The sequence below is a fragment of the Chenopodium quinoa genome, unplaced genomic scaffold (assembly GCF_001683475.1).
Source record: "Chenopodium quinoa cultivar QQ74 unplaced genomic scaffold, ASM168347v1, whole genome shotgun sequence".
NCBI lineage: Eukaryota > Viridiplantae > Streptophyta > Magnoliopsida > Caryophyllales > Amaranthaceae > Chenopodium > Chenopodium quinoa.
Window position 1 is genome coordinate 2,867,452 of NW_018742770.1, and position 25,418 is coordinate 2,892,869.

The 25,418-nt window shown below is 35.6% G+C and overlaps 4 protein-coding genes and 1 long non-coding RNA gene across 5 annotated transcripts; 4 read left to right on the forward strand and 1 right to left on the reverse strand.

Annotated features, from left to right (window-relative positions):
- Positions 1 to 2,904: 2,904 nt before the first annotated feature.
- On the forward strand, positions 2,905 to 3,815 carry LOC110724709. The gene is made up of 3 exons (XR_002512043.1): positions 2,905 to 3,006; positions 3,107 to 3,238; positions 3,360 to 3,815. It is a non-coding gene; the product is annotated as an uncharacterized LOC110724709 (long non-coding RNA).
- A 7,202-nt stretch (positions 3,816 to 11,017) lies between these two features.
- LOC110724503 (putative FBD-associated F-box protein At1g55030) lies at positions 11,018 to 11,665 on the forward strand. Its single transcript, XM_021903926.1, has one exon. The coding sequence runs from the start codon at positions 11,018 to 11,020 to the stop codon at positions 11,663 to 11,665; it is 648 nt and encodes a 215-aa protein (XP_021759618.1).
- A 152-nt stretch (positions 11,666 to 11,817) lies between these two features.
- Positions 11,818 to 12,613, forward strand: LOC110724710 (putative F-box/FBD/LRR-repeat protein At1g78760). The gene is made up of 2 exons (XM_021904159.1): positions 11,818 to 11,943; positions 12,078 to 12,613. Exons 1-2 carry the CDS (start codon positions 11,845 to 11,847, stop codon positions 12,399 to 12,401), a joined length of 423 nt encoding a protein of 140 aa, XP_021759851.1. The 5' UTR covers positions 11,818 to 11,844; the 3' UTR covers positions 12,402 to 12,613.
- Positions 12,614 to 14,097: 1,484 nt separating this feature from the next.
- On the forward strand, positions 14,098 to 18,506 carry LOC110724711 (probable 1-acylglycerol-3-phosphate O-acyltransferase). The gene is made up of 9 exons (XM_021904160.1): positions 14,098 to 14,680; positions 15,259 to 15,498; positions 16,160 to 16,206; positions 16,384 to 16,502; positions 16,603 to 16,760; positions 17,019 to 17,128; positions 17,239 to 17,338; positions 17,838 to 17,961; positions 18,120 to 18,506. Exons 1-9 carry the CDS (start codon positions 14,451 to 14,453, stop codon positions 18,243 to 18,245), a joined length of 1,254 nt encoding a protein of 417 aa, XP_021759852.1. The 5' UTR covers positions 14,098 to 14,450; the 3' UTR covers positions 18,246 to 18,506.
- Positions 18,507 to 20,358: 1,852 nt separating this feature from the next.
- On the reverse strand, positions 20,359 to 24,257 carry LOC110724712 (probable LRR receptor-like serine/threonine-protein kinase At4g36180). Its single transcript, XM_021904161.1, has one exon. It carries the CDS (start codon positions 23,923 to 23,925, stop codon positions 20,527 to 20,529), a length of 3,399 nt encoding a protein of 1,132 aa, XP_021759853.1. The 5' UTR covers positions 23,926 to 24,257; the 3' UTR covers positions 20,359 to 20,526.
- Between the last annotated feature and the right edge of the window lie 1,161 nt (positions 24,258 to 25,418).

A 25,418-nucleotide genomic window follows, 5' to 3' on the forward strand; every position in this document is an offset into this window, starting at 1 on the left:
TTCCAGGCTAGGATGGATATCTACAAGGAATGCAGTGAATGGAACTCAACCCTAGAACGTTCCGAATACCACGTGAAGACCAAAGTCTGCTTGTGAAGCAGATGTGATTCAAAGATGAACATCTTTGAGGTAAGTGTCTCGTCTTTGAAGTCTTGATTATATGCATGACATTATGTGTACAAGTTCCTTGTAGTATTTCTAGTTAAATTTTGGATTTTGTTTTGAAAGTTTGCAAATCAATTTTGTGTAACCTCAAATCTGATTTATAGAGTGAAAAGTATTTGTCAAATTTACAAATTGATTTATTTTTAAAGAATCGGTTTACTGGAAATAGTTCAAGGAACGTATTATGTAGAATTATGCATATTTGGTCTCTTGGAACCTAGATTACCCCTGTATGGAAACTTAATTCTTTGGGCAAGGTAATGAACGTATATTTTGAATATTTGCCAAAGAATGACCTTATCATGTGTATGTGTTTTTCTGAATATTTATTATGTAGACACATGGTGTTTATTGTTAGTAAAGATAGTTGGTTTAACCGTAGTTGTTTTAATTATGGATTATTGATGTCTATTACTAACATGAAAGTACCCAATATAAATTGGGTAACCAAAGCCAAAAGATGACTGATTTTGCAGGCTAAGTGAGTGGAGACAACTTATTAATAATGATGAACTTTGGTTGTTTGTATATAAGCAATTATGTGCAAATTCCTCTCACTAGAAAGCCTTTATAAGAGGTTTGTAGTAGGTGAATCGACAACATGAATAAGTGTGTAAGTTGCCTATACATCTCTCTGTAAATATTGGTCATGTTCTTTTGGTATGTATTAATCCTTCACAAATTCCAATTGAAATTCAATTCCCTAATCTTATGAAGGTTATTTGTGAATGGATGAAAAGAGAAGTTGTTTGGATGTTTATAATGTATATCATGACAAACTAACTTCTCTTCTAGCTTTGTGCAAGTTATTAATGATTGTTTTTGTAGGTTTGTCCATTGAGACAAATTGGTGCGCAAAAGTTTGTTCCATTAGGAGCTCAGTGCTTAAATTGGTTGGAACTTGGTAAACTTGGAATGATAAAACGAATTAGGGATACAGGAATAACAAAGCTTCTATATCAAGGTGCTATAGGAGTTAGCGTATACGTTCCTGTAAAGATTCTTGTTCAAGTTCCAGTTAAGTTCTTATTATTCAAAGTTCCTTGGAACAAAGCATTAATTCCTGTAGCAGACTCTTATGAAGGATGATGAGCTAAGATGATTATATTTGACTTCGTGTTAGAAATTCATCATTTCGTTGATGGAACGACATCTAAAAGGGAGTATTCTTACAGGAACTTTATGTTTTAACACTTTTATGCTTTAGGTTTTATCTACCTCTTTTGACTAACCTACTGACATTTTAAAGGCACAAAGGAATCTCTTGGGTTGTGAACTTTCATGTTATATCTTTTGAATGATAATATGAGGGACTTTGACAAGGTTTTGAAGAATTTGAGATTTAATCAACACGTTCCTCTACCCAAGATACAATGGTCTAAAGGACCAGAAGGACATGTTCCAACTTTATGTCAAAAGGAACATGGAAGAGTCGAAGGTTTATAATAGGAGGGAACTCGCATTATCTCGACAGCGAGGTTCCAAAAGAGATGATGATAGCCAAATCAAGGTATCTCTTTCTATAAACCTACAATGGAAGAACTTTGACTTATAATACTAACACGAAAGGTAAAATTTCTACAGAACAGGAAGTTAGTAAGTCAAGTTCCTATCCCATTGTGAATATCTTTCTTGTCGAGTTTTTAATGCACATTCTGGTTTTCAATTGCTTGTAACTCTAGTTGTTTCATGGCTTCAATAAGACATCATCAATAAAGAGTGGAAATGTCACATATGAAGGGAATCAAAAAGGGAACACATCATTTGTGGATCTCAAGGTGATTCCTAACAACAACCTGACATTTCTAGGTTTTATTGAAGATGAGATACTTCTATGCTTCAAACTGTGAACATGTAAACCTTTTCATGCTTGATAAACCTAGTAGGAACTCGATAATAGGTATATGTATATGTAAGTTCCAAACAGGTTAAGATCGAGAAGCATGAGAATCAAACACATGTTACATTCTCTTTCAACATCAGGTATATGGTAAGCAACACTAATCCATTGGATCTTAGTGATATGAATATGTTTACCATGTGATATGTAGAGACTAATTGAAAGATATGTCTTGTTTATAAGTAATGAAAGCAAATGAATACTTGGTTAATTTTCTTAACAGAAGAGATGATGAACTGTTTGTTGAAAGTCTTTTCTATCACAGGGTATGTGGCTAAGCGTTCATCATTTATGAAGGTATAGATCTAAAAATGGAACCTAGTTCCAGTAATTGTTGATGTTTGTTGCAGGAACACAGGATTGACAACAAGTTTCCAACTTTGAATCATGAAAGACACGGAGAAAACAAAGTTATATGCTAATGGTCTTTGCAGGTTCTTTGGAATAGTTTTCAATGTCTCTTGCTACATCATCAACACTGAAGCAATAGATCTTTGATGAACAAGACACCCTATGTTCCACTTAGGGATGTTTGATGATATAAGTTCCAAGGCGATTTATCCATAAACGCCTAGACTAGTAAAACATAAAGAGTCTACACTATCATGGTTAATGTGCAATAAATGAACATATTTTGAGACTGACAGGTTTGTTCCCATCAAACAGGTTATAAAAGATGAACTCATGTGTTCTTGAAGAACTAACGGAGTTCCTAATAAAGAAATATGTCACTAAGGATAACAGCAAGGGCTAGCTACATATGTTGAGGAACTTTGAGATGTTAAGTTCAAACTCATGCAACAAAGGTCAATGAACTCAATACAAGAAAGCAAGAAGCCAGGATTTGCTTAGGTGATTATGAATACGAACCTTGGAAACTTCAACTTATCAGAAGAATCTGTAATGTGCAGACTCTGTGGCTATCACAGTCTTCTGTTGAAGTATGTCTCTTAACCCTTAATCATCTGAATGATGGCGCTATTTCTTGTTACTTTCTATAATTTACACTATGTTTTACAATGATCATCTTTCATTTTGCAGTTGTTTGGTCATGTTAGTAAGAATGAGCTCCCCATGTTTCCGAACTTGACTCATCTGGAGATTGAATTTGAACATAGTATGTTCCAGATGCTAAAATGTGCTCCTAAGCTAACACATTTAACTGTGGATGTGGTAAGCACGCTATTTTGCTATGTATTGTTTTCCATCTACAGAATCTATGTATATGAATGCTGAATGCATGTCTTTCATTTTATTGACAGTACCTTATATGATTTTGTGTATTGATTGGCAGAAGCGGTCATTAACGGTTAACAATCTCCCATTTCCATCTGAAATCATACCTCCATGTATTTCATCTATTTCATATATTGAGATTCGAAGATTCTCTTGATTGGAAATTGACACAAAACTGGTAATGTACATCTTAAAGAATGCAATGGTGTTAAAGGAGTTGAAAATACACATGCATCGCGCAAGCATGAAACGTGAAAGGGATGCATTCAAGCAGCTACTAAGCTTTCCTAGGATCTCCTTTTGCGAATTCATTATTTGTTCTTTCTGTGAATCAGAAGCATTGCCCCTTGATTTCCCAATTCCTTTTTTTTTTGAAAGGAAGTGTCACAGGGACAATTGACTTTCCATCTCTTATCAATAACCTCAGTATGTGGAATAATTAACTCCAATGTCCTCATTTTGGAGGAAACTTTAATGTTTTTAATGTGATTGAAGACAATATGCACTCTGTACATCTGCTAGCTTGTTGCAACTTATTGATTTTTTTTTTAAATTAAATAAATTATTCTTAAATTAGCTTTTCAGCGTTAATTCATTACTGGTTGAAAAGTAAGGATATTTGAGTATTTAAATTGTAAAGCAAGGTAACTTTGTCCAAAACTTATGATTAAAAATAAATGTAAAGAATAAAAAAGAACATCTAAAAATGAAAGCGTAAAAAACACAAAGGAAAGACAAAAGGGGAAGAAGGTAATACTTTTTTTTTTTTATCTTTTCTACGTACTACTTATAAAATAATCCCCCACTCCATCTATTTACCTTAATTACTGTGTTGTTTGAGAAATAAGCATATCAAAAGGGGATGGTGGGAAGTTATTATTATTATTATTATTATTATTATTATTATTATTATTATTTTATTTTTATGTTATTACAAATTTAGATATATAAGTATGTAACAATAAAAAATCTCACATAAATAATAAAATATGTTTAAAATTTATTTATTTATTTTAATTTGATTTGAAATAAACAAGTAATAAAATCTTGAAATGAGGTTAACTAAATATGACCTAATATGCAAAGTGAAACTCTAAATTCTAAACTCTAAAATTGACTCAAAACCAAATTAAACACAATAGTGTGTTGCAAACTTGTAATGTTGTATACTTGTATTTGTATCCCATTGAATCAGTTACCAAATTACGAGCATCTCCAATGGTATACAAATAGGGACTTCTTGCAAATTAATTAAAATTACAAGCATGTAGTTTACCATTGGAGTGGAAATTGATGTAGCTAGATTAAGAAACGTTGCTCAAACAAGCTACGTTGCTTGATTTTTCAAAGATAATATCACCCATTAAACATATGACATGTGTATGATAAAAACTATTTTAATTATTTATGTTTCTTCAAAGCTACAATATGCTACGATTAACCATTGGAGCTAGAGTTGTCAATTCGGGTAAACGGGTCGGGTTTGGGTCGGGTCAACTCGGATTGGGTCAATTTAGATTAATTCCATAACATATGGGGGTCGGGTTTGGGTTGGGCCATGCTTGAGTCAGGTCATGTTGGGTCATACTTTTTATCGGATTTGGGTCAGGTTTAGGTCGGGTTAATAACATGTCGGGTTACATTCGGGTCGGGTGAACAATAGGTCGGGTTTAATTTGGGTTTTCACAGGTTAAAACGGGTTAGGGTAATTCTCGGGTTCGAGCTGGGTTCGGTTCAAGTCAATAATTGGCGGGTTAGAATCAGGTCGGGTCATTCTCGGGTTTGAGTCGGGTTCGGTTCAAGTCAATAATTTGCGGATTATAATCAGGTCGGGTCATTTTCAAGTCGGGTCATTATCGGGTTCAAGTCAATAAATTGCGAGTTATAATCAGGTTGGGTCATTTTCAAGTCGGGTCTTTCTCGGATTCAAGTCAATAATTTGTAGGTTACAATCAGGTCGGGTCATTTCTAAGTCAGGTCATATTCGGGTTCAACTAACTATAAATAGATAATTATCATTTTTATGAAGCTAATTATTTCCTTTGACTATAATATATATGGAAATATACTAGGAAACTATAGTCTATAATTTAGGAAAATAATTATCTCCTTTGACCATACAACAAGTATATACTATATTTAACTCTTAAATTTTTAAATTTGAGGATGATGCTCCTTTCTTTTGCTAGCCTCGACCGACTTGGTCTCCCAAGACAAAATGCTTTGATCAACAATAATAAGGTGGTCTAAATTGCATTTAAAGTGTTTGAAATCGGGTCAGGAACAAATTGGGTTGGATTTATGTCGGGTTAATAACAAATAGTGTTAATTTCAAGTCGGGTTAGTAACAAATCGGGTTGAATTTTTGGGTTGGGTTAGTAATAGGTATGACAAAATTCGGGTCGGGTCAATAACAAGTCGGGTTGAATTTGGGTCAGGTCAAGCAATAACAAGTCGGGTTGATTTCGGGTCGGGTTTGTAATAGGTTGGGTTAAATTCGGGTCAGGTTAGGAACAAGTCGGGTTGAATTCAGGTCAGATTAGTAACAAGTCGGGTTAAATTCGGGTTTTGACAGGTTAAACTGGGTTTGGGTCAATTTTGGTTCAAGTCAGGTTCGGTCCAAGTTAATTAAATTGGTCGTTGTAAACCGGTAAATCGGTGCAAGTTGTAAATTGGTAAATTGGTTGTTAAAAGAAAATTGAATGGTTCCATGGACTCCTAGAGGATATTAGGGACCATGGTAAACATTTAGGCAATTTTTATTTGCGGGCGAAAAAAGTCAAAAAAATTCCAAAATTGAAGTCTAATATCCACACTTTTTTAGAAATTTTGGAGGTTTCGGGGCCCGGTGTCGAAAAGTCTTGAAATTCTATAGGATGCATCTCGGGGTCATATAATGCCGTTTGGAATATGATCATTATTTGTTGTCATAATTGTTCGTGGTAGGCTTGAATTAACGAAATCAGTACAAGTTGTAAACCGGTAAATTAGTCGTTTAAATACAAATTGGATGGTTCCACCCACCCAATTGGACTCCTGTAGGGTATTAGGGACCATGGTTAATATTTTGGTAATTTTTATTTCCGGGCGAAAAATTAAAAAATCAAAAAATTTCAAAATTGAAGGCTAATATCCACGCTTTTTGAGATATTTTGGAGGTTTCGGGGCCCAGTCTAGAAATGTATTAATATTTTAGGGGATACACCTGGGGTCATATAATGTCGTTTGAAACCATATATGATCATTATATGTTGTCATAAATGTTCATAGTAGGCTTGAGCTAATGAAATCCGTACAAGTTGTAAACCAGTAATTAATTAAATTGGTCGTTTAAAGGCAAATTAGATGGTTCCAACAACCCAATTGGACTCCCGGAGGTTATTAGGGGGTCATAGTAAACATTTCGACAATTTTTATATCCAGGCGAAAAAAGTCAAAAAATTCCAAAATTAAAGACTAATATCCACGCTTTTTGAGAAATTATGGAGGTTTCAGGGCTCGGTGTCGAAAAGTCGTGAAATTTTAGGGGATACATATCGGGGTCATATAATGCTGTTTGGAACCATAAATGATCATTATTTGTTGTTATAAATGTTCGTGGTAGGCTTGAGTTAATGAAATCGGTGCAAGTTGTAAACCGGTAAATTGGGCGTTTAAAGGAAAATTGGATGGTTCCACCCACCCAATGGGACTCCCGGAAAGTATTAGGGACCATGGTAAATATTTAGGAAATTTTTATTTCCGGGCGAAAAAAAAGTCAAAATTGAAGGCTAATATCCACGCTTTTTGAGAAATTTCTGAGGATTCGGAGCCCGGTTTCGAAAAGTCTTGAAATTTTAGGGAATACATCTCGGGGTTCTATAATGCTATTTGGAACCATATATGATCATTATTTGTTGTCATAAATGTTCGTGGTAGGCTTGAGTTAATGAAATCGATGCAAGTTGTAAACTGGTAAATTGGTCGTTTAAAGGCAATTAGGATGGTTCCACCCACCCAATGGGACTCCCGGACGGTATTAGGGACCATGTTAAACATTTCGGCAATTTTTATTTTCGAGTGAAAAAATAAAAAATTTCAAAATTGAAGGCTAATATCCACGTTTTTTGAGAAATTTAAGAGGATTCGGGGCCCGATGTCGAAAAGTCTTGAAATTTTAGGGGATACATGGCATCTCTGGGTCATTTAATGCCGTTTGGAACCATATATGATCATTATTTTTTGTCATAAATGTTCGTGGTAGGCTTGAGTTATTGAAATCGGCGCAAGTTATAAACCGATAAATAGACCGTTGAAAGACAAATTGGATGGTTCCACCCACCCAATTGGACTTCCAAAGGGTATTAAGGACCATGGTAAACATTTCGGCTATTATTATTTTCGGGCGAAAAAAGTCAAACAATTAAAAAATTAATTAAAGGCTAATAACCACGCTTTTTGAGAAATTTTGGAGGTTTCGAGGCCCGGTATCAAAAAGCTTTGAGATTCTAGGGAATACATCTCGAGGTCACATAATGTCGTTTGGAACCATATATGATCACTATTTGTTGTCATAAATGTTTGTGTGAGGCTTGAGTTAATGAAATCGGCGCAAGTTGTAAACTTGTAAATTGACCGTTTAAAGGCAAACTGGATGGTTCCACCCACCCAATTGGCCTCCCGGAGTGTATTAGAGACCATGTTCAACATTTCGACAGTTTTTATTTCCGAGCGAAAAAAGTTAAAAAATTCCAAGATTGAAGGCTATATCCACGCTTTTTGAGAATTTTTCGAGTCTTTGGGGTCCGGTGTCGAAAAGTCTTGAAATTCTATGGAATACTTCTCGGAGTTATAAAATTTCGTTTGGAACTATATATAATCATTATTTGTTGTCATAAATGTTCGTGGTAGACTTGAATTAATGAAATCAATGTAAGTTGTAAATCGGTAATTAAATTGGTCGTTTAAAGGCAAATTGGATGGTTCCACCATCCCAATTGGACTCCCGGAGACTATTTGGGACCATGGTAAATATTTCGGTAATTTTTATATCAGGGCGAAAAAAGCCAAAAAATTCCAATATTGAAGGCTTATATCCACGTTTTTTGAGAAATTTCGAATGTTTCGGGGCCCAGTGCGAAAAGCATTGAGATTTTAGGGGATACATCTAGGGGTCATATAATGCCGTTTGGATCCATATATGATCATTATATGTTGTCATAAATGTTCGTGGTAAGCCTGGGTTAATGAAATCGGTGCAACTTGTAAACTGGTAAATTGATCGTTTAAAGGCAAATTGGATGGTTCCACCAAGCCAATTGGATTCCCGGAGGATATTAATGAGCATGGTAAACATTTGGACAATTTTTATTTCCAAGTCGGGTTCGGTTCAAGTCAATAATTTGCGGGTTATAATCAGGTTGGGTCAGTTCCAAGTCGGGTCATTCACGGATTCAAGTCGGGTTATGTTCAAGTCAATAATTTGCAGGTTACAATATGTCGGTTCATTTCCAAGTCAGATCATATTCAGGTTCTACTAACTATAAATAGATAATTATCATTTTTATCAAGCTAATTATTTCCTTTGACTATAATATATATGACAACATACTAGGGAATTATATTTTATAATTTAGGAAGATAATTATCACCTTTGACCATACAACAAATACATATACTATATTTAACTCTTAAATTTGAGGATGATGCTCCTTTCTTTTGCTGGACTGGACCGACTTGGTCACCCTAGACAAAATGTTTTGATCAACAATAATAAGGTGGTCTAAATTGCATTTAAGGTGATTTGAAATCGGCTCAGGAACAATTTGTGTTGAATTTAGGTCGGGTCAATAACAAGTCGTGTTGATTTTGAGTCGGGTTATTAACAGATCGGATTGAATTTTTTGGTCGGGTTAGTAATAGGTCTTGTAAAATTTGGATCGGGTCAATAACAAGTCGGGTTGATTTCGGGTCGGGTTTGTAACAGGTTGGGTTAAATTCGGGTCGGGTTAGGAACAAGTTGGGTTGAATTCAGATAAGGTTAGTAACAAGTCGGGTTAAATTCGGGTTTTGACGTGTTAAAACGGGTTTAGATCAATTTTGGTTCAAGTTGAGTTCGGTTTAGGTCAATAATTTACGGTTTACATTCGAGTCGGGTCATCTCCAGGTCAGTTCATGTTCGGGTTTGGGTCTCACATACTCGGTTTAACTCGAGTCTTGGGTTGGTTTTAGGTCAGGTTTAAGTCACCATTTTTGTAGGTTCAGATGGGTCGGTTAATAATCGGGTTTGTGTCGGTATTTCTGATCGGATCTACTTTTGAGTGAGTTTTGACGGCTCTAATTGGAGTTGATAGCTACAAAATATATTAGCTTGGATATTTGATAAGGCAATGTAATCTAATACGAAGTATCAAATTTAAAGAAGAGATACTCCGTAGTAAGTGATCTTAGAAAAATAGAAAGTGGCAAACACCCTAAATTCAGTGGCGGGACGACATTTCATAGGATTTCAAAACCCTAATATTGGTGCTTCCAATTATTTCAAAAATCCCATTTTAGTTCGCCGGAGATCGGCATTTCGTGAATTTCTCATTTCTGTCCCAAATTTAAGGTATGAAATCTCATCTTTGCATTAATTTCTAGAAATTCATCATGATTCAACAGTACCAGTTATTGAAATCTAGTTGGCTCAGTGTATTTAGAATTCTAATTATGTTATTGTATGAATTAGAATTTCATCAAGTGTTTATTCAAGTTCCAGGAAAAATTAAATGGGTTTTTCACGGGGTATTATGGGTATTTGCTTGAATTTTCTACCATATGTGAGTGTGCTTGTTTTTGCGTCGTTGCTAATTTATGGAATTGTTGTTATTGATTTCATTTAGCTCAAGGAAATGGAATTAAGCTCAATTTGTTGTTAAAAATCAATACCAAATTGGTATATAAACTTTATTAAGTAATTGAAAATTACAAGTTCAATTGCAGCCACTTCAAAGATAATTAAGAAAACATTCTTTTTTTAGTAATTATAATTGATCAAATTTAAAACAATGCCGCCTTTCGTCTCAATAAGTTTGGTTGATTATGGCTTTATTTTTGCTCCTAGGATTGTTACCAGCATATTTCGATTGATTATGCTAAAATTGTTCACTTCAGGAAGATATATGTGTGGAGTATAGAGTGAATTTTCTTGAGTTAATTGTTTTTTTTAGGATGCCCCAATTTCTCACGATGAGAAACGAATTCCAGGGGGGCATTTTTGTGAATAAATCAACTACTTTTTCAACTTTATTCAATTGTGGAGCCCACAATATTGAAAAAGTTGTTGATTTATTCACGAAAATGCCTCCATGAGAAACAAATTTCTTTTCTCACCATGAGAAACAGGGAATTTCCCATTGTTTTTACATTAGGTATTCCTCTTGCTTTAGTGTAGCTATTCGAGTTTTCATTTTATGCTTTTGAAGTATTGTAAAGGTTTCGTGAACAAAATTGTATCTATATTGGATTCATTTGGTTTGATCAGGTGCTTGTACGGTTCCAATGTGGTGCTCAAAGAAACAAAAGTGCCTTGAAAGTGACCACGAGATGGATCGTATTAGTAAGCTACCAGATGCACTGCTTTGCCATATCTTAACTTTTGTGCCTACAAAACTTGTTGTTGCAACTAGTGTATTGTCTAGAAGATGGGTCTCTATTTGGACTAAAGTTCCTGTGCTAGACTTTACCAAGCTTCCTATGACTGTGACTTATAAGGATTGTGAAAGAAAAAAATGCATGGATTTCATAAGGAGTGTCCTGTGTAAGAATGACATTCCATGTCTGCAGCGTTTTCACTTTGAAATATTTAGTGATTTTGAGACCATCCATGTCGAAGCATTGATCAATTTTGCATTGAGACGTGAAATTTGGGAGCTTTATCTGAATAAAGAATGGGTACATAATAAAATTATGCGCCTGCCTATGGACTTATCTGCTCGTGAGACACTTAGGGTGTTGAAGCTAAGGGGTAATTTCGAATTCAATGTTTGTTTGAGCTTGCATCTACCAAAACTTGAGACTCTATACCTTTTTGAATTGAGGTGTGTAGGTAAAGATGTGATAAAGATTCTCACTTCAGGTTGCCCTGTTCTTAAAGAGCTGTTGATTGAATATTGTGAAGGACTAAAAGAGTTATCTATAGATTCTCTGACCTTGAATAAGCTGAAAATACATAATGAGAGCCAAAGTATTGCTGTTAAAGCACCAAATGTTAGATACCTTGATCTAGATGTTAAGGGGGCAAGATACGAAGCAAGCAACCTTAGTTCACTTGTTGAAGCCAGGGTCCGCTTGGGTGATTATGAACCTAGCAAACTACCTTGGCAACTTGAACTCATCAGATAAATCTCTGATGTGCAGACTCTGTGGCTATCACAGTCTACTGTTGAAGTATGTCTCGGAACCCTTAATCATCTGAATAATGGTGCTAGTTTTTAGTTACATTTTAAAATTTACACTCTGTTTTATAATGATTATCCTTCTCTTTGCAGTTGTTTGGTCATGTTAGTGAAAATAAGCTCCCCATGTTTCCGAACTTGACCCGTTTGGAGATTCAAATTGAACATAGTATGTTCCAGATGCTGAATTGTGCTCCTAATCTAACACATTTAACTGTGGATGTGGTAAGCACGTTGTGTTTATATAATGTTATTCCCTTATGTGATTGTCTATTTACAGGTTCTGTGTAATTGTCTATGAGTACATGCCTTTCATTTTATTGACATTACCTTGTGTGATTTTGTGTATTAATCGTCAGAATCGCTCATTAAAGGATAACGCTCTCCCATTTCCGTCTGAAATAGTGCCTCTGTGTATTTCATCCATTCCAAATATTGAGATTCGAAGCTTCTGTGGTTTCGAAGATGACACAAAACTGGTAATGTACATTTTGAAAAATGCAATGTTGTTAAAGGAGTTGAAAATATACATGCATCGCGTGAGTTTGAAACGTGAAAGGGATGCATACAAGAAGCTACTAAGTTTTCCCAGGGTCTCCTTTTGCGAAGTTATTATTTGTTCATCTTGTGAACCAGAAACATTACCTCTTGACTTCCCTGTGATCCCTTACTCTTATGAATAATCTCGGTACGTAGAATAGTTAACTCGAATGTACTCATTTTGGAGGGAACTTTAATGTTTATGAATATGATTGAAGACAATATACTTTCTGTACATCTGCTTGCTACAACTTTAGTTTTTATGTTCCTTAAAAATCTATTCTTATTTCAGCATTGATGCATTTTACGGATGTAATCTTCATTACATTAAACCCCTAACCATCTATTTGAAAAATTAAGCTCTTAATTTGTCGTTCTGATTATTTTATGTAGCATCTTACTTTGCCCGGAATATTACTATGAACAAAATGCTTCTATATTTAAAAAAATATATATACTACCTCCGTTACATATTATTTGCAACGATTTGACATAAAGTAGAGAAGAAAAATGTCTAATCGTTGCAAATAATATGTAAGTAGTATATATATTTGAAATTATAAAACTTCAGATTTGACACCTCTTTTATATGGATGCTTTTGTTTGACCATTGCTTGAATGTACTCTTAGGATTGTAGGCCTTACACAATGATTGGATAACAATAGGAACGAAAAGGGTGGAGAAAGAAAATGTGGAAGAGATAGAGAGGTAAGGGGAGGGAGAGAGTTACTTTCCATTTTTCTTCCAAATCTCCCAACAATGGAGGGGTTATGTTTATGGAAAGTGGAGGCTCTATTTCTTTTCCCTTCATGTTTTATCACAAATAAGGAAGATTATATCTCTTCCTATCCAAACATAGTGAATATTTTACAAATCATAGAACCCAAAATTTTAATACTACCTCCGTTTCATTATTTAATTTGCAACGAATTAACATGGTATATAATGAGATGATCATCCCATCATTCTCATGGCTAACTAGGGGAGTGTGGTGTAAAGTGGTAGTCCGTCATTATGTACAATTTAAAAGGAAATTGGGGCAAACAAAAAAGACAGTGAGGGTAACAATTTTTTTTTTTTTTTTCTCTTTGAGGAAACCCGAGAGGGGAAATATACTAGGCTAAATCAAGGTCTACCAAAGTATGAAGACTTTGGGGGAAAGAGTTCGTACAAATTTATTCCGGAGAGGCAACAAAATGGGCAACCGTGTTTGCGCAACGCCTAATATGAGAACATGAGAAATAAGAAAAACCATTACACATACGCAATAGATTATAAAAAAATCAAAAAAAATTAGAGCAACACTAGACTTCTTGCTTTGGATCACTTGGACTACAACTAGTTGATCATTACTTTATCAAACGCTCATACTTAATTATGTAATTCCACAAATAACAACTTATTGACATCTAACAATTATTGCCACAATGAACCAATATTACAATAGCTAATAGTCACCATTATAAGTTTTTAACTACTACGTACATTAATTTTATTGAATAGCGCTTTAGCTCCAAAATTTATTTCTCACCTAAAGGTATAACAAACTAATCACTTATTTAGGGCATGTTCTCATAAACTAAATTCAGCTGAAATAAAATGAAAATATTTTATAAGAAAAAGAAATTAGAAGTTGAACTGAATTGAATGAAAATATACTTATGCGAACATGCCCTTAGTACCAAATGACCCCGCGTGAATAGAAGTGGACGAAAAAAAAAATCTAACCCCATCAACCTAATTTGATTGATTTTTATGCTTCAAATACTTGAGATTGAATTCAAATCGCCTTACTTTAAAAAGTGTACTCCGTACCTCCAATCCGGCCATTAGTGTTCGAATACTTTACATCAAATCTGTTTTTTTTTTTTTTTTTTTTTTTCGAATCGGATTTTTCTCGATCCAAAATTTGATGGTACCCGACTCGGTCACTTTTGAGACGGATCTACGTCACGGCCTACGTTTACCACAAACAGTCTTGCCATTTTCAATTCAGATAAAGAAAGTTGTACTCGTCAAATTAATCAAACCCCCCAAATTAGACACTTCTACTCTTCCTCCTAACTCCCAAAAATAAATGAAAAATTAAAAGATTCTTCCTTTTTATAGATTCTCTCCTTAATATTGCGTAGAATTTGCCCAATTTGGAGGGAAATTAACGTAATATTATATTTCATTCTTTATTCATTGTATGAGCTTAATTAGGCGGTGGCGTAAATCGTCGACGAAAATTGCAATGGCGGAAGAACTCAGAACGGCGGCTGCTGCTACTGCCACCGCAACCGGCGCTGCTACGGCGGCTCAAACGACGGTGGATTCTAATGGTCGGAAGAAGTGGACGTGGCCTTCTCTCCTCCGTTGGATTCCTACCTCTACCGATCATATCATCGCTTCTGAAAAACGCCTTCTTTCTTTGGTCAAGTAATTGCCACTTTCTCTCTCATTCGATCTTTTTTTGGGTTTTTGTCGTTTTTATGATTTGATATTATGATTTTAGTTGACCCCATTTGTTGAATTTGATTAAAATGGGTTTTATTGTGTTTTTTTGATGATGGGTTGTAAGGGTTTTTAGTAATTGATTGGAAATTTTGCTTTGTGATTGTGTTGGATTGGAAATTTTGGTATTTTGTTGAATTTATAATGATCATTATTTCCCAATTTGGAAAAAGCATCTGGGTTTTTGAGGCTTTTTTTTCATGAAATTTGGATGATCATTTATATATATAGCTTTGGTTCATAAATCATAATCTGATGATCATAACTATAATTTTGTGAAGTTCAAGGTAGAGTGAAATGAATTGAATTGGTGTCTGGGAGTGATCATGTTATTCTTCTAAATTGTGTAGGAAGAGAGGTATAACTTAAGAATGCGTTTTGCAATTTGATGTTCAGTTCATTTATATATGCCATCTCGGGTTTTAATGAGTTTGGAATCGTGTGTATTAATGTATGTATTTGGAAATTTGCCTTATGGGATTTGATCATTTGTTCTATTTCAGGACACCTTTTGTGGTGGAACAAGTGAATATAGGCTCCGGTCCACCTGGTTCTAAGATTAGGTGGTTTCGATCTGCAAGTGATGAACCTAGGTTTATAAATACCGTTACCTTTGACAATAAAGATGAAAACTCCCCGACAATTGTTATGGTTCATGGATATGGTGCTTCACAAGGCTTCTTCTTCCGGAATTTTGATGCCTTGGCCCGTCGATTTAGGGTTATTGCTATTGATCAGCTTGGGTAAGTATTTAATTATTTGTTTATATGTTTGTTATTGATCACATCAATCTTGTTTTAGCTTAATTCTGTGGTAGTTGTAAAAGCATCACTGTTGACTTTTGGGCTTCTGAACATTCTGGTCTACATAACAATTTTTCTAAGAGATGTGAGTGATATCAGATCAGTTGTCTTTCCTTTCCATTCATATTTTTGACACTGAGAAAGATTTCATTTGTTATGTCAAAGGAAGCATGGTCATGAAATGAAAATCATACATACCAACCTATGTGAATTTCCCCTTCCATTATTTTGTGTGCTGAATTTTCTGTAATGAGTGCAGAGATATTCTTGTTAAAGTTGGTTACTTTTGTTGATCTTAAACATACATAAGTCACGGTGTCCATGAATGCGACGAGTATCCTTGTGCTGTGTTGTCTATTAAATTGTGGCTTAATGTAAATGAAAATTTTAGAATTGGGTGAGTAGGTGGAAACCTACCCGAGATGTTGCTGAAAAGGATCAGCAATTAACCGGAAGGTTAAAAAATTGGACAGAAAAATAGAAGTGGCTATTTCATTTGCCCTTTCTGCACCCCATCATTTTTCATGAGATGATTGCGAAGCCGGATTAATTTTCATTCTGTATATTATTTTGCTTCATTGTTTGATTTCTTGCCTTGCAGTTGGGGTGGATCAAGCAGGCCTGACTTTACTTGCAAAAGCACTGAAGGTTAGTCATGTTTCTTGCTTGTCGATACTTGAAAAATTAATTGCGTTTATTATTAAATGCACAGTCCCTATGTTGGTGGTAATAGAAGCAGTTTAAACGTCATTGCATTTTCTCTTAGCTGATTGCAGCCGCTATGCTACTCTTTTTTTAATGCAATTCATTTCTCTTGCTTTGCAGAAACTGAAGAATGGTTCATTGATTCTTTCGAGGCATGGCGAAAAGCCAAGAAACTTGATAGTTTCATTCTTCTTGGCCATTCTTTTGGGGGTTATGTTGCTGCTAAATATGCTCTTAAGGTAAGAATTTATTTTTTCCAATCTTCAACTTGGAATTTGCAGAGAACTTCAGGATTATTTTTTCTTATCTAATCAATTCTTATTTTTTTTGTTGGTGTAGCATCCTGAGCATGTTCAGCATTTGATTTTGGTAGGATCAGCAGGATTTTCTGCGGAAACAGATATGTCAGAGCGTTTGACCCAGTTTAGATCAACGTGGAAAGGAGCTGTCTTGAACCATCTCTGGGAATCCAATTTTACTCCTCAGAAGCTTGTGAGGTGATTTTATTTATAGTTTTCTTATTGAATCTGTTGATATCTAACTAGTAATTACAGGGCATCAACCATGTTTATTAATTCTCTCTTAAGTCATTGACAAAGAATAATCCTGCAAATTGTAAAGTATGATCTCTTTATGCAACTTATTTTGAGGGTGAACCTTTAGAGAAAAAGAAACATGAGGAGTTGGTACACATATGATATCTCTATCTAAACTATGATGTTGAGTTTCTTAATATGCTTGGTGTGGTCATGCAGGGGATTAGGTCCGTGGGGGCCAAATCTTGTCCATAAATATACAAGTGCTAGGTTTGGTTCATATGGAACTGGTGAATTGTTGAATGAAGAAGAATCAAAATTGTTGACAGGTAATTTCACATAAGATTTGCATTGACCAAGTAAAGTATCTATTAGCTTATTCTTTTTTTTTTGACAAAATCTATTAGCTGATTCTAATTTAATGTCTCTTTCTTTTTAGATTATATATACCACACACTAGCAGCCAAAGGTAGTGGAGAGCTGTGCCTTAAATACATATTCTCATTTGGAGCATTTGCTCGGAAACCGCTTCTTCACAGGTTGGTGACTTTCTGTGTTCCCCTTCTTCACTCTCAATTTCTACTCATTGTTCAAAAGTTGACAATAGTAGATGTCCAACTTAAAGATTTACTTCTCACATTAGGCCATTATTCAGTAAAATATTTACTCCACCCGTTCCCTCCACTCTGTTGTAGTGAACATACCAGTATACCACTGATTACTGATTTCTTTCATTGATGACAGCATAGATACAATCCTCTTTGTAGAAGTACAAAATAAAGTGTTTGTTATTATTATCCTTAGTGCAGACGGACATGAATATGATAGAGTACATAAGAAGTGCTAGGCATATAATGTATTGCTTTGCCTTCTAAACCGTGGAAATGGGCTAACTATATTGTGATAGCTTACTGGCTGAAAAAAAAAGAGAAGAAATAAACAAAAGCTCTATACTGGTTCCTAGACTTTCAGCTGCTCGAAAGAGCTTCTTGATTGAATTATAAAAGTATATGAACACCTTTTCTTCTTTCATTGCAGTGCATCAGAATGGAAAGTGCCAACTACTTTTATCTATGGTTATCATGATTGGATGAGCTACCAAGGGGCTCAAGAAGCCCGTAAGCATATGAAAGTCCCCTGTGAAATCATTAGGGTTCCGGAGGTATGTCACTCTCTTTGTTTCTTCCCCCTTCCGAGCCCCTGGGTTTGTTTATATATCGAAAGCAGTGATATTTATGCAAATTTGCAAGCATACATGGCTGCAAAATTTGTTGGCCTGGGATCTTTGTAACCTCGTTTTTTATTATTTGGCCATTGCAGGGTGGGCATTTTGTTTTCATAGACAACGCGAGTGGATTCCATTCAGCTGTTTTTCATGCTTGTCGCAGATTTCTGTCACCAGACCCTGATAACGAATCTCTTCCAGAAGGCTTAACTTCTGCTTAATTTTGAACTGTATGTTGTAGCTTTATCTTTTCTGTGTCTTGCTTGTAGTAATATACTACCATGTAATTTGTTTACCTGTAAAAACTTACTCATTCATGGTAGTGAATTACTACCGTGTATTTTTTTTTGGCTCTCTTACAGAGTGATGCTATATAGTATAGAATACGAACAATTCTTTCACTACGTTTCAACTTTGGTGGTTCTCTCATGTATTTGTGAATATTGTTCAATAAAGCATGGTTTACTTACCCCTTATGTTTATTTACTTCTTGAGAGTGGCATGTCTTAGTACTTAAGGAGGTTATATACAAGTTTTTTTCCCCCCTTGATTCTCGTTTTAAGAATTTAGTGATCCTTTTCCTCTGTGCAGTCCGATTGCATTTTTCTTACGAAGTGTTGCTACTTGCTAGAACTTATGTTACTTTTATATGAAATGTCGTAAATTAATTGCAATTCTATGCAAAGAATCATATTTTAGAAGCGAATAAGCAACAATTTCATTTATCCATAAGTAGAACAGGGTCAAAACCTTCCACACCTCATTGTATGCTAGGTTTTGAATTGAACTTACGAACCCTTATATGAACTTATCGATCCTAATCTAGCCCTTAACTTATTACATTCGCAACTCAATACTCATTCAGGTGAAAAGAACAAAACCGTAGTTGGTAGTCGAAGTCCCTTACAGTCAAACCCACCTCCTTCGAACCGTACATGTCAAAGTCCATTTGGCAACACAGTAGATGAATAAGATGATAATGGATCTGTATCAAGTAGAAACTGTATGTACATGTGTATATACTGAAATAATGAACCCTACTTTGATTCAAAGAGTTAATGTCGTTTTGAACGTCTTCTTCAAAGAAAACGACATGCATGGTTAATTGCTGTAATATTGTACCTGACCCTGTCTATAAGACTATACTTGTTGTATATATATAGCTAGGTTCCTGCAATTGTTGTCATCTTTACACTCTTGACTAAAATTTTGTCAGTGAAAATATTGCGTTTATTTATGAATGTTGTACCACTGCTTTTTTCTTGCATTTGTCACATGCTTTTCTCTTTTATGTTTTTTACTGTGCAACTGTTATTTTCACCACAAATGGCTTTGTTTGAATTCTGTAATGGTGGTGAGATGGGTTAGGGAGAAGCATACAGGAAGCATTTTGTTGAACAGAGGAAGTAAATTGAAAGTCGATTTCCATGCGACATTAGGTTTTATCGATTTATCATTCTTATATCAATCAAACGGACACTTTATACTTCAATACATTGAAGTAATATGGTTTTATCATGTTATATTAAAACAACTCGATTTATGTGTGATGTGCTAGATGGTAGATGCTCAACTAAAAATGTACTGTATCCTTGTTTATTGTTTGTAACCCCCATAACCTTTTTAAAACTTATCCATTGATGAGTTTTGTTTTTTTTTGAAGTACATTGATGAGTTAATGGTTACCTCATTTTATTAATTGTATTATATTAATGTCTTTTTATATGTTGTTGATTTATGATAACCTTATATGAATGCAATTAATTAAAATTATAGGGTGTTGCATAAATATTGTTATATTTATATGAGGAATTGAGGATAAATTTTTAGTGTTGGATTTATGGTAAAAAGTGAAGCTTAAAAGGATCTCAAAAACAAGATTGCGGTAGAGTTGGTTTTTTTTTTTTCAACTGTAATTTCTTACAATATTCAGAATATATTTTGTTAAAATTTCATGGAATTTTGGATAGAAAGAAGACGAACAAAATAAAGACGGACCCCTTTATTTGTCATCTTATACAAGTATTTTTTTATGCTCTGACGACTTCACGGGTCCCTAAAAACTATCCTCTCTCTTTCTCAATAAAATAAAATTATTAAATTTAAGTATAAAAAAGTTGCTGTATTAACGGCTACTTTTCTTTTATATTCCACGTGGCTATTCCACTTTTGGCGGGAATTATATATATTTCCTTTTTGTACCCAACAAATTTTCCGGATTTTCTGAATTCCCCGGTTCAATTCCTTTGACTGATGCTGTGAATCTGTGATGCAGAAGACTATTTAATGAATTTACTTAACTTTTTTTTTTTTTTTACCAATTAATTTACCTCAACTTGCAACATAATAAAATTTAATCAACTTAATTAAATACTCTATATACACACATAAAAAATCACCATTACATTTTGTTAAAATTGAAACAAAATCACATCATCTGAATTTTTTTTTTTTACCAAAACAAAGTTGGTTGGGTGATCAACTTTTTTTTTCTTTCATAGGTTACCCGGCAGGGGAAGGAAGTGAGGTCGGATCCGCGGAGGACGGGATATCGGGTCCTACCCGACAACCCTCGAGCATGAATACGATATCACCCATAGACGGTCTTTCACTCGGGTCGGGTGCTGTGCAAAGGAGGCCTACTTTGATCCCAAGTAAAAATTCTTCCCACTCGGATGATTCAGGGTCTAGTTCCAGCAAACCCGGGTCGATTAGCTCGGATATTTGACCTGTTTGCAACTGTTTCTTGACCCATTTTACAATATCTTCATCTTGCTCAAACATAATGGGTTTTTTCCCTGTCAATATCTCTAGCAAAACAATCCCAAAACTGAACACATCCCCTTCTCTTGATACATGACCTGTTAACACCACTTCTGGAGCAACATATCCAAGTGTTCCGATTGGCGGTGTTGATGTTGAGGCTTCGATTGGAGTTGCAATTGTCAATCTGTCTAGACCAAATTCTGATAAATGGGCTTCAAAATCAGCATCAAATAACACATTTTGAGGCTTGATATCACCATGAACCATATCTAAGGAGTGCAAGAATGTGATCCCACGAGCAATCCCAAGCGCGATTAAGTGCCTCATTGGCCAATTCAGGACATGTCCATCATGGTGTGATGCTTCTTGCAGAAGAGTAGCCAAGTTGCCATTAGGCATGTAGTCATAAACTAGGAGTCTTATGTCAGGTGGACCGGCATAATACCCTCTCAACACAGTGATGTTCCGGTGCTTCACTTTCCCGAGCATCTCAGCCTCCTTCTTGAAGCCTCTATCATCAAGGAATCCATCAGGTAATCGTCTGATTGCGAGGACCATTCCATCAGCAAAGGAGGCCTTGAACACCATCCCATACTTTCCTCTGCTTAGAACATTTTCTTCATCAAATTGCCTTGTTGCTTCTAAGGCCTCTGCCAATGTAATCTTACTAGTGAACATGACAAGTTTTGGGACACCATTTTCGCTGCTGCTTCTACTTCTTTCTGCTCCAGAGCTTTTTCTCGGTGGGCTAGGTTTCTTCTCTGCCCCGGCTGCCTTGCCTTTGAGCTTCTCACGCAAACGCAGGAGGCTTATGATATAACCACAACAGCATAATGCTAGGAAAATAACCCCAGCAAGTGCAACACCAATAATCAATATCAACTTCTTCATTTTTCTCCGTCTCACATAAGAGCATTCCTTCTTCAATGGATACCCACACAGCTTTCCATTGTCTGCAAACACTGAAGGATCACTGAAGTGAGAACCTAGTGTTTTCGGGATTTCTCCTTCAAAATGATTCGAGGATAAATTAAGGCTCTGCAAGCTTGATATATGGGTTAGATTTTCGGGGATGGAGCCACTCAAATTGTTTGATGAAAGATCAAGCATTCTAAGGTGTAGCATTTTTGACATTGAGCCTGGAATAGGCCCTGATAAATGGTTAAAATCCAAGACCAACTTTTGCAAATCAGAGCATTTGGAAATATCCTTTGGTATATTACCATCCAAATTATTATGACCCAAATCAAGCTCCTTCAAATGAGATAACCTTGACAAAGAATTCGGAATATTGCCCACCAAACGATTCCTTTCAAGTTCAAGTACTTGTAACTCTGAACAATTGCCAAGCTCAGGTGGAATTTCACCCGAGACTTGATTATCTGAAAGAGAGAGGACATTCAGGGACCGGAGGAAGCCAAAAGTCGCCGGGATATCACCAGATAAAGAATTGGAGCTAAGATTCAAGTACCTCAAACCAACTAAACTACTAAAACCCTCAATAATATCCCCATGTAAATCATTCTCCTGCAATGCAACAGCCTCTAAATTGGGCAACCCAAACAATTCAGCAGGAAAATTCCCAGATAATCTCTGCTTGCTCAAATCTAAAACTCTTAGCCTCATCAAACCCCCAATGCTACTCGGAATCGAACCCGAAAACCCACAATGACTCAAATTCAACACCACTAAACTCTTCAAATCACCAACTTCTACTGGAACATGCCCAGAAAAATTGTTAAAACTGAGGTTCAAAGTGGTCAAATTAGTGAGTTGAAGCACCTCATTTGGGACCACTCCAGTCAATTCATTTTCACTCAAATTCAACACTTCCAAACTCTGAATACTCCCAACATCAAAGTCAATGAAACCCAAAAAACTGTTTCTTCCTAATGACAAAACCCTCAAATTACTCAAATTCTGAAAATTTTCTGGAATTTTCCCAGAAAATAGATTCCCTTCAAGATCAAGAACCCTCAACATACTACATTGTCCTAATTCCTTAGGAACTTGACCAATTAATGAATTATTAGCCACCTTAAACTCCTCTAAATTCGTCATATTTCCAAAATTCGCAAAAAGTGAACCAGTGAAGAGGTTCCCAGAAAGATCTAAAACCCTCAACGTTGGAATATCCGCCACCCAATTCGGAAACTCGCCAACAATGCGGTTACCGTGAAGGTCCATGACCTCCAGTCCACCCCTAAACGTGCACCCATTTGGGTGCTTAGCGATTCCCGTGAGGGCATTTAATCCCAAGAAAACGAATCGAAGCGACCGAGGGTTGGACACATTACAAAACACAGAGGCAGGAACTACACCAGAAAGTTTATTGGAGGTAAGAGAAAGTACCTCCAACTCCGGCATTGCACCAATCGTCGCCGGAATATTACCGGAGATGAAATTATCCTCAGCAGAAATATGAACAAGTGATGTACAATTCAATATCGCCGAAGGAAGAGTACCCACTAAAAGATTCGAATCCAACCACAAGTACTGCAGCCGTTTTAGCGCGCCAATGCTGGTGGGTATCTCTCCGGAGAACCTATTCGACGAGAGGTTAATCAGCGTCAGCTGTAGGCTGTCCGAGAAGTTCGCTGGGACCCGCCCGGAGAAGTTGTTGTACGACAGGTCCAGCACCCGGAGACTGGGTGAGATTCCGCCGGGGATTCTGCCCGACAGGTCATTACCGGCGAGATTAACGACCTGGAGATTACTAAGCGAGAGAATCCCCGGCGGAACATCGCCGGAAAGGGAATTATTATGAAGGTAAAGAGCACGAATAAGAGAAAGTTCGGCAAAAGACCTCGGAATAGACCCATGAAAGTGGTTTGAGTGGAGACTCAACCGCCGCAACTGCCGTAACTTCCCAATCTCCGGCGAAATAACACCGGTGAGCTGCAACCGTGGAAGGCGGAGCTGATTAACTCTGCTAAAGTAACAGCCAACTCCACGCCAGTCACAAGGGGCTAATGGGGTGGACGAATCCCAGCCATCTAATACGCCAAGTGGGTCATTAAGATGGCGCTTGAAGGCGAGCAGTGAGTCAACCTCCGTCACCGTAGCGCCGGAAAAAATGGTGGCAAAACAAAAGGTGAGAGTGAGGGAGAGAAGAAGAAAAATAGCCGTTGCCATAAAAATGAAGCATAAAGAAAAATGGTGGGATGAAAATGTAAGGAATGAATTATAGTATTATGGAATTATAGAAGGAGAATAATAATTGATGGTTTTTCATTTCATAGTTGTTGTTATTGTAAATTGTTGATGGTGTTTTTTTTGTGGGTTTTGGGGGATGCGAAGTTGGGAGAATGGAGCGTATGTTGCTTTTTAGTAGAGTATAAGTGGACTGTCAAATTTTTGCCTGTTTTTTTAATCGTACATGCTTTTTCTTATTAATTATTCACTCTTCATTTTTCCCCCCAAAAAAAAAATTCATGTAAGAGGCAATAAATAAATACAGTAAATTATGTTTCCTCAAAAAAAAAAAAAAATAATAATAATAATAATAATAATAATAATACAACGTATTAGAAACTACGAGTAGATGAATGGTGTGCCATATTGTATGAGGGAGGGATACTATTAAGGATGGAATTCTTGATTTTTCGGGTTTGTTATTGTATGGATAGATTTGACAAGGTTGACTCGTATTTTGTGATTGAATTGGATTGTTTTAGTCCAAGTTTGTTTGAAAATGGGTTTTTTGCATGTATTAATGTTAATGAGACCTAGAATTTAGCTAAAATGGTCCAGAAGTAATAAGGATGATTAATGTGGAGTATTGATTGAGAGACTTATTGGTCAAATTTTACTAAAACCAATTTTAAAAACCAACCTAGAATCCTACCCATCTAAATTCCAAACTACTAGTAATTACTCTTTTAATTTGGCAACAACCTTCTTTAATCTGGAGTATGAGGCTGTCAAACAATTTGTTTCATGTAGCTATTGTGTGGTAGGTGCTATGACTTGATGAGATATGCATTATGAGTATTATTACCTCTTCTAAGCGTAGTGATATGGTTTGAGCCGTCTGATACATTTCATTTGGTCACATCAAGAGATTCAAGACAATTTTTATTTTACAAAACAAGTAAAAAAATTAATCATTATGTCATTTAAGAAACATTGTTAACAAAAATTAAAATTAGAAAATAAACTAGTAAATTAGACAAACGTCTTATGATTAAGTAAAATGCGTAAAATGTCATCTTAAGGTTAAAAAAAGGTTTGGAAACACATTTTGATAATTTTAATTTACCTAGCAAGGCACTCATTTGCGGATCTTGGTCAAAAATATTAGAGGGGCCGGAATTTGAATCTCTTTTACATCTTGCTTAAAACTAATCATCATGTCCTAATATTTTAAAAGTGAAATTAGTTTTTTAAGTTTATAAACTAATTAATCCACCGGGGACCAGGTCCCAAATGACCCCAGTTAAAAGTGCCCCTCCGACACTAAGGCTACCAACTTAATGAAAAGAGCTTATGATTAAGTTTCTTAAGTATTTCTATTAGCTTGATTATAACAAGTTGAAGTCTTTTTCGTTCTATCACATCCCAACATTTCTCCCTATATTATGGCAAAGATATTTGACTTGAATGAGTTCTTTTTTAAAACATACAAA

Excerpts from the sequence above, each read along its gene's own strand:
- LOC110724712 (XM_021904161.1), bottom strand. The coding sequence starts at position 23,925 with ATGGCAACGGCTATTTTTCTTCTTCTCTCCCTCACTCTCACCTTTTGT.
- LOC110724503 (XM_021903926.1), top strand. The coding sequence starts at position 11,018 with ATGACTGTGACTTATAAGGATTGTGAAAGAAAAAAATGCATGGATTTC.
- LOC110724711 (XM_021904160.1), top strand. The coding sequence starts at position 14,451 with ATGAGCTTAATTAGGCGGTGGCGTAAATCGTCGACGAAAATTGCAATG. Across the intron at positions 16,503-16,602 it reads CTGCTAAATATGCTCTTAAG|CATCCTGAGCATGTTCAGCA; the intron begins GTAAGAATTTAT and ends TTGTTGGTGTAG. Across the intron at positions 17,962-18,119 it reads AAATCATTAGGGTTCCGGAG|GGTGGGCATTTTGTTTTCAT; the intron begins GTATGTCACTCT and ends TGGCCATTGCAG.
- LOC110724710 (XM_021904159.1), top strand. The coding sequence starts at position 11,845 with ATGTTTCCGAACTTGACCCGTTTGGAGATTCAAATTGAACATAGTATG. Across the intron at positions 11,944-12,077 it reads CACATTTAACTGTGGATGTG|AATCGCTCATTAAAGGATAA; the intron begins GTAAGCACGTTG and ends ATTAATCGTCAG.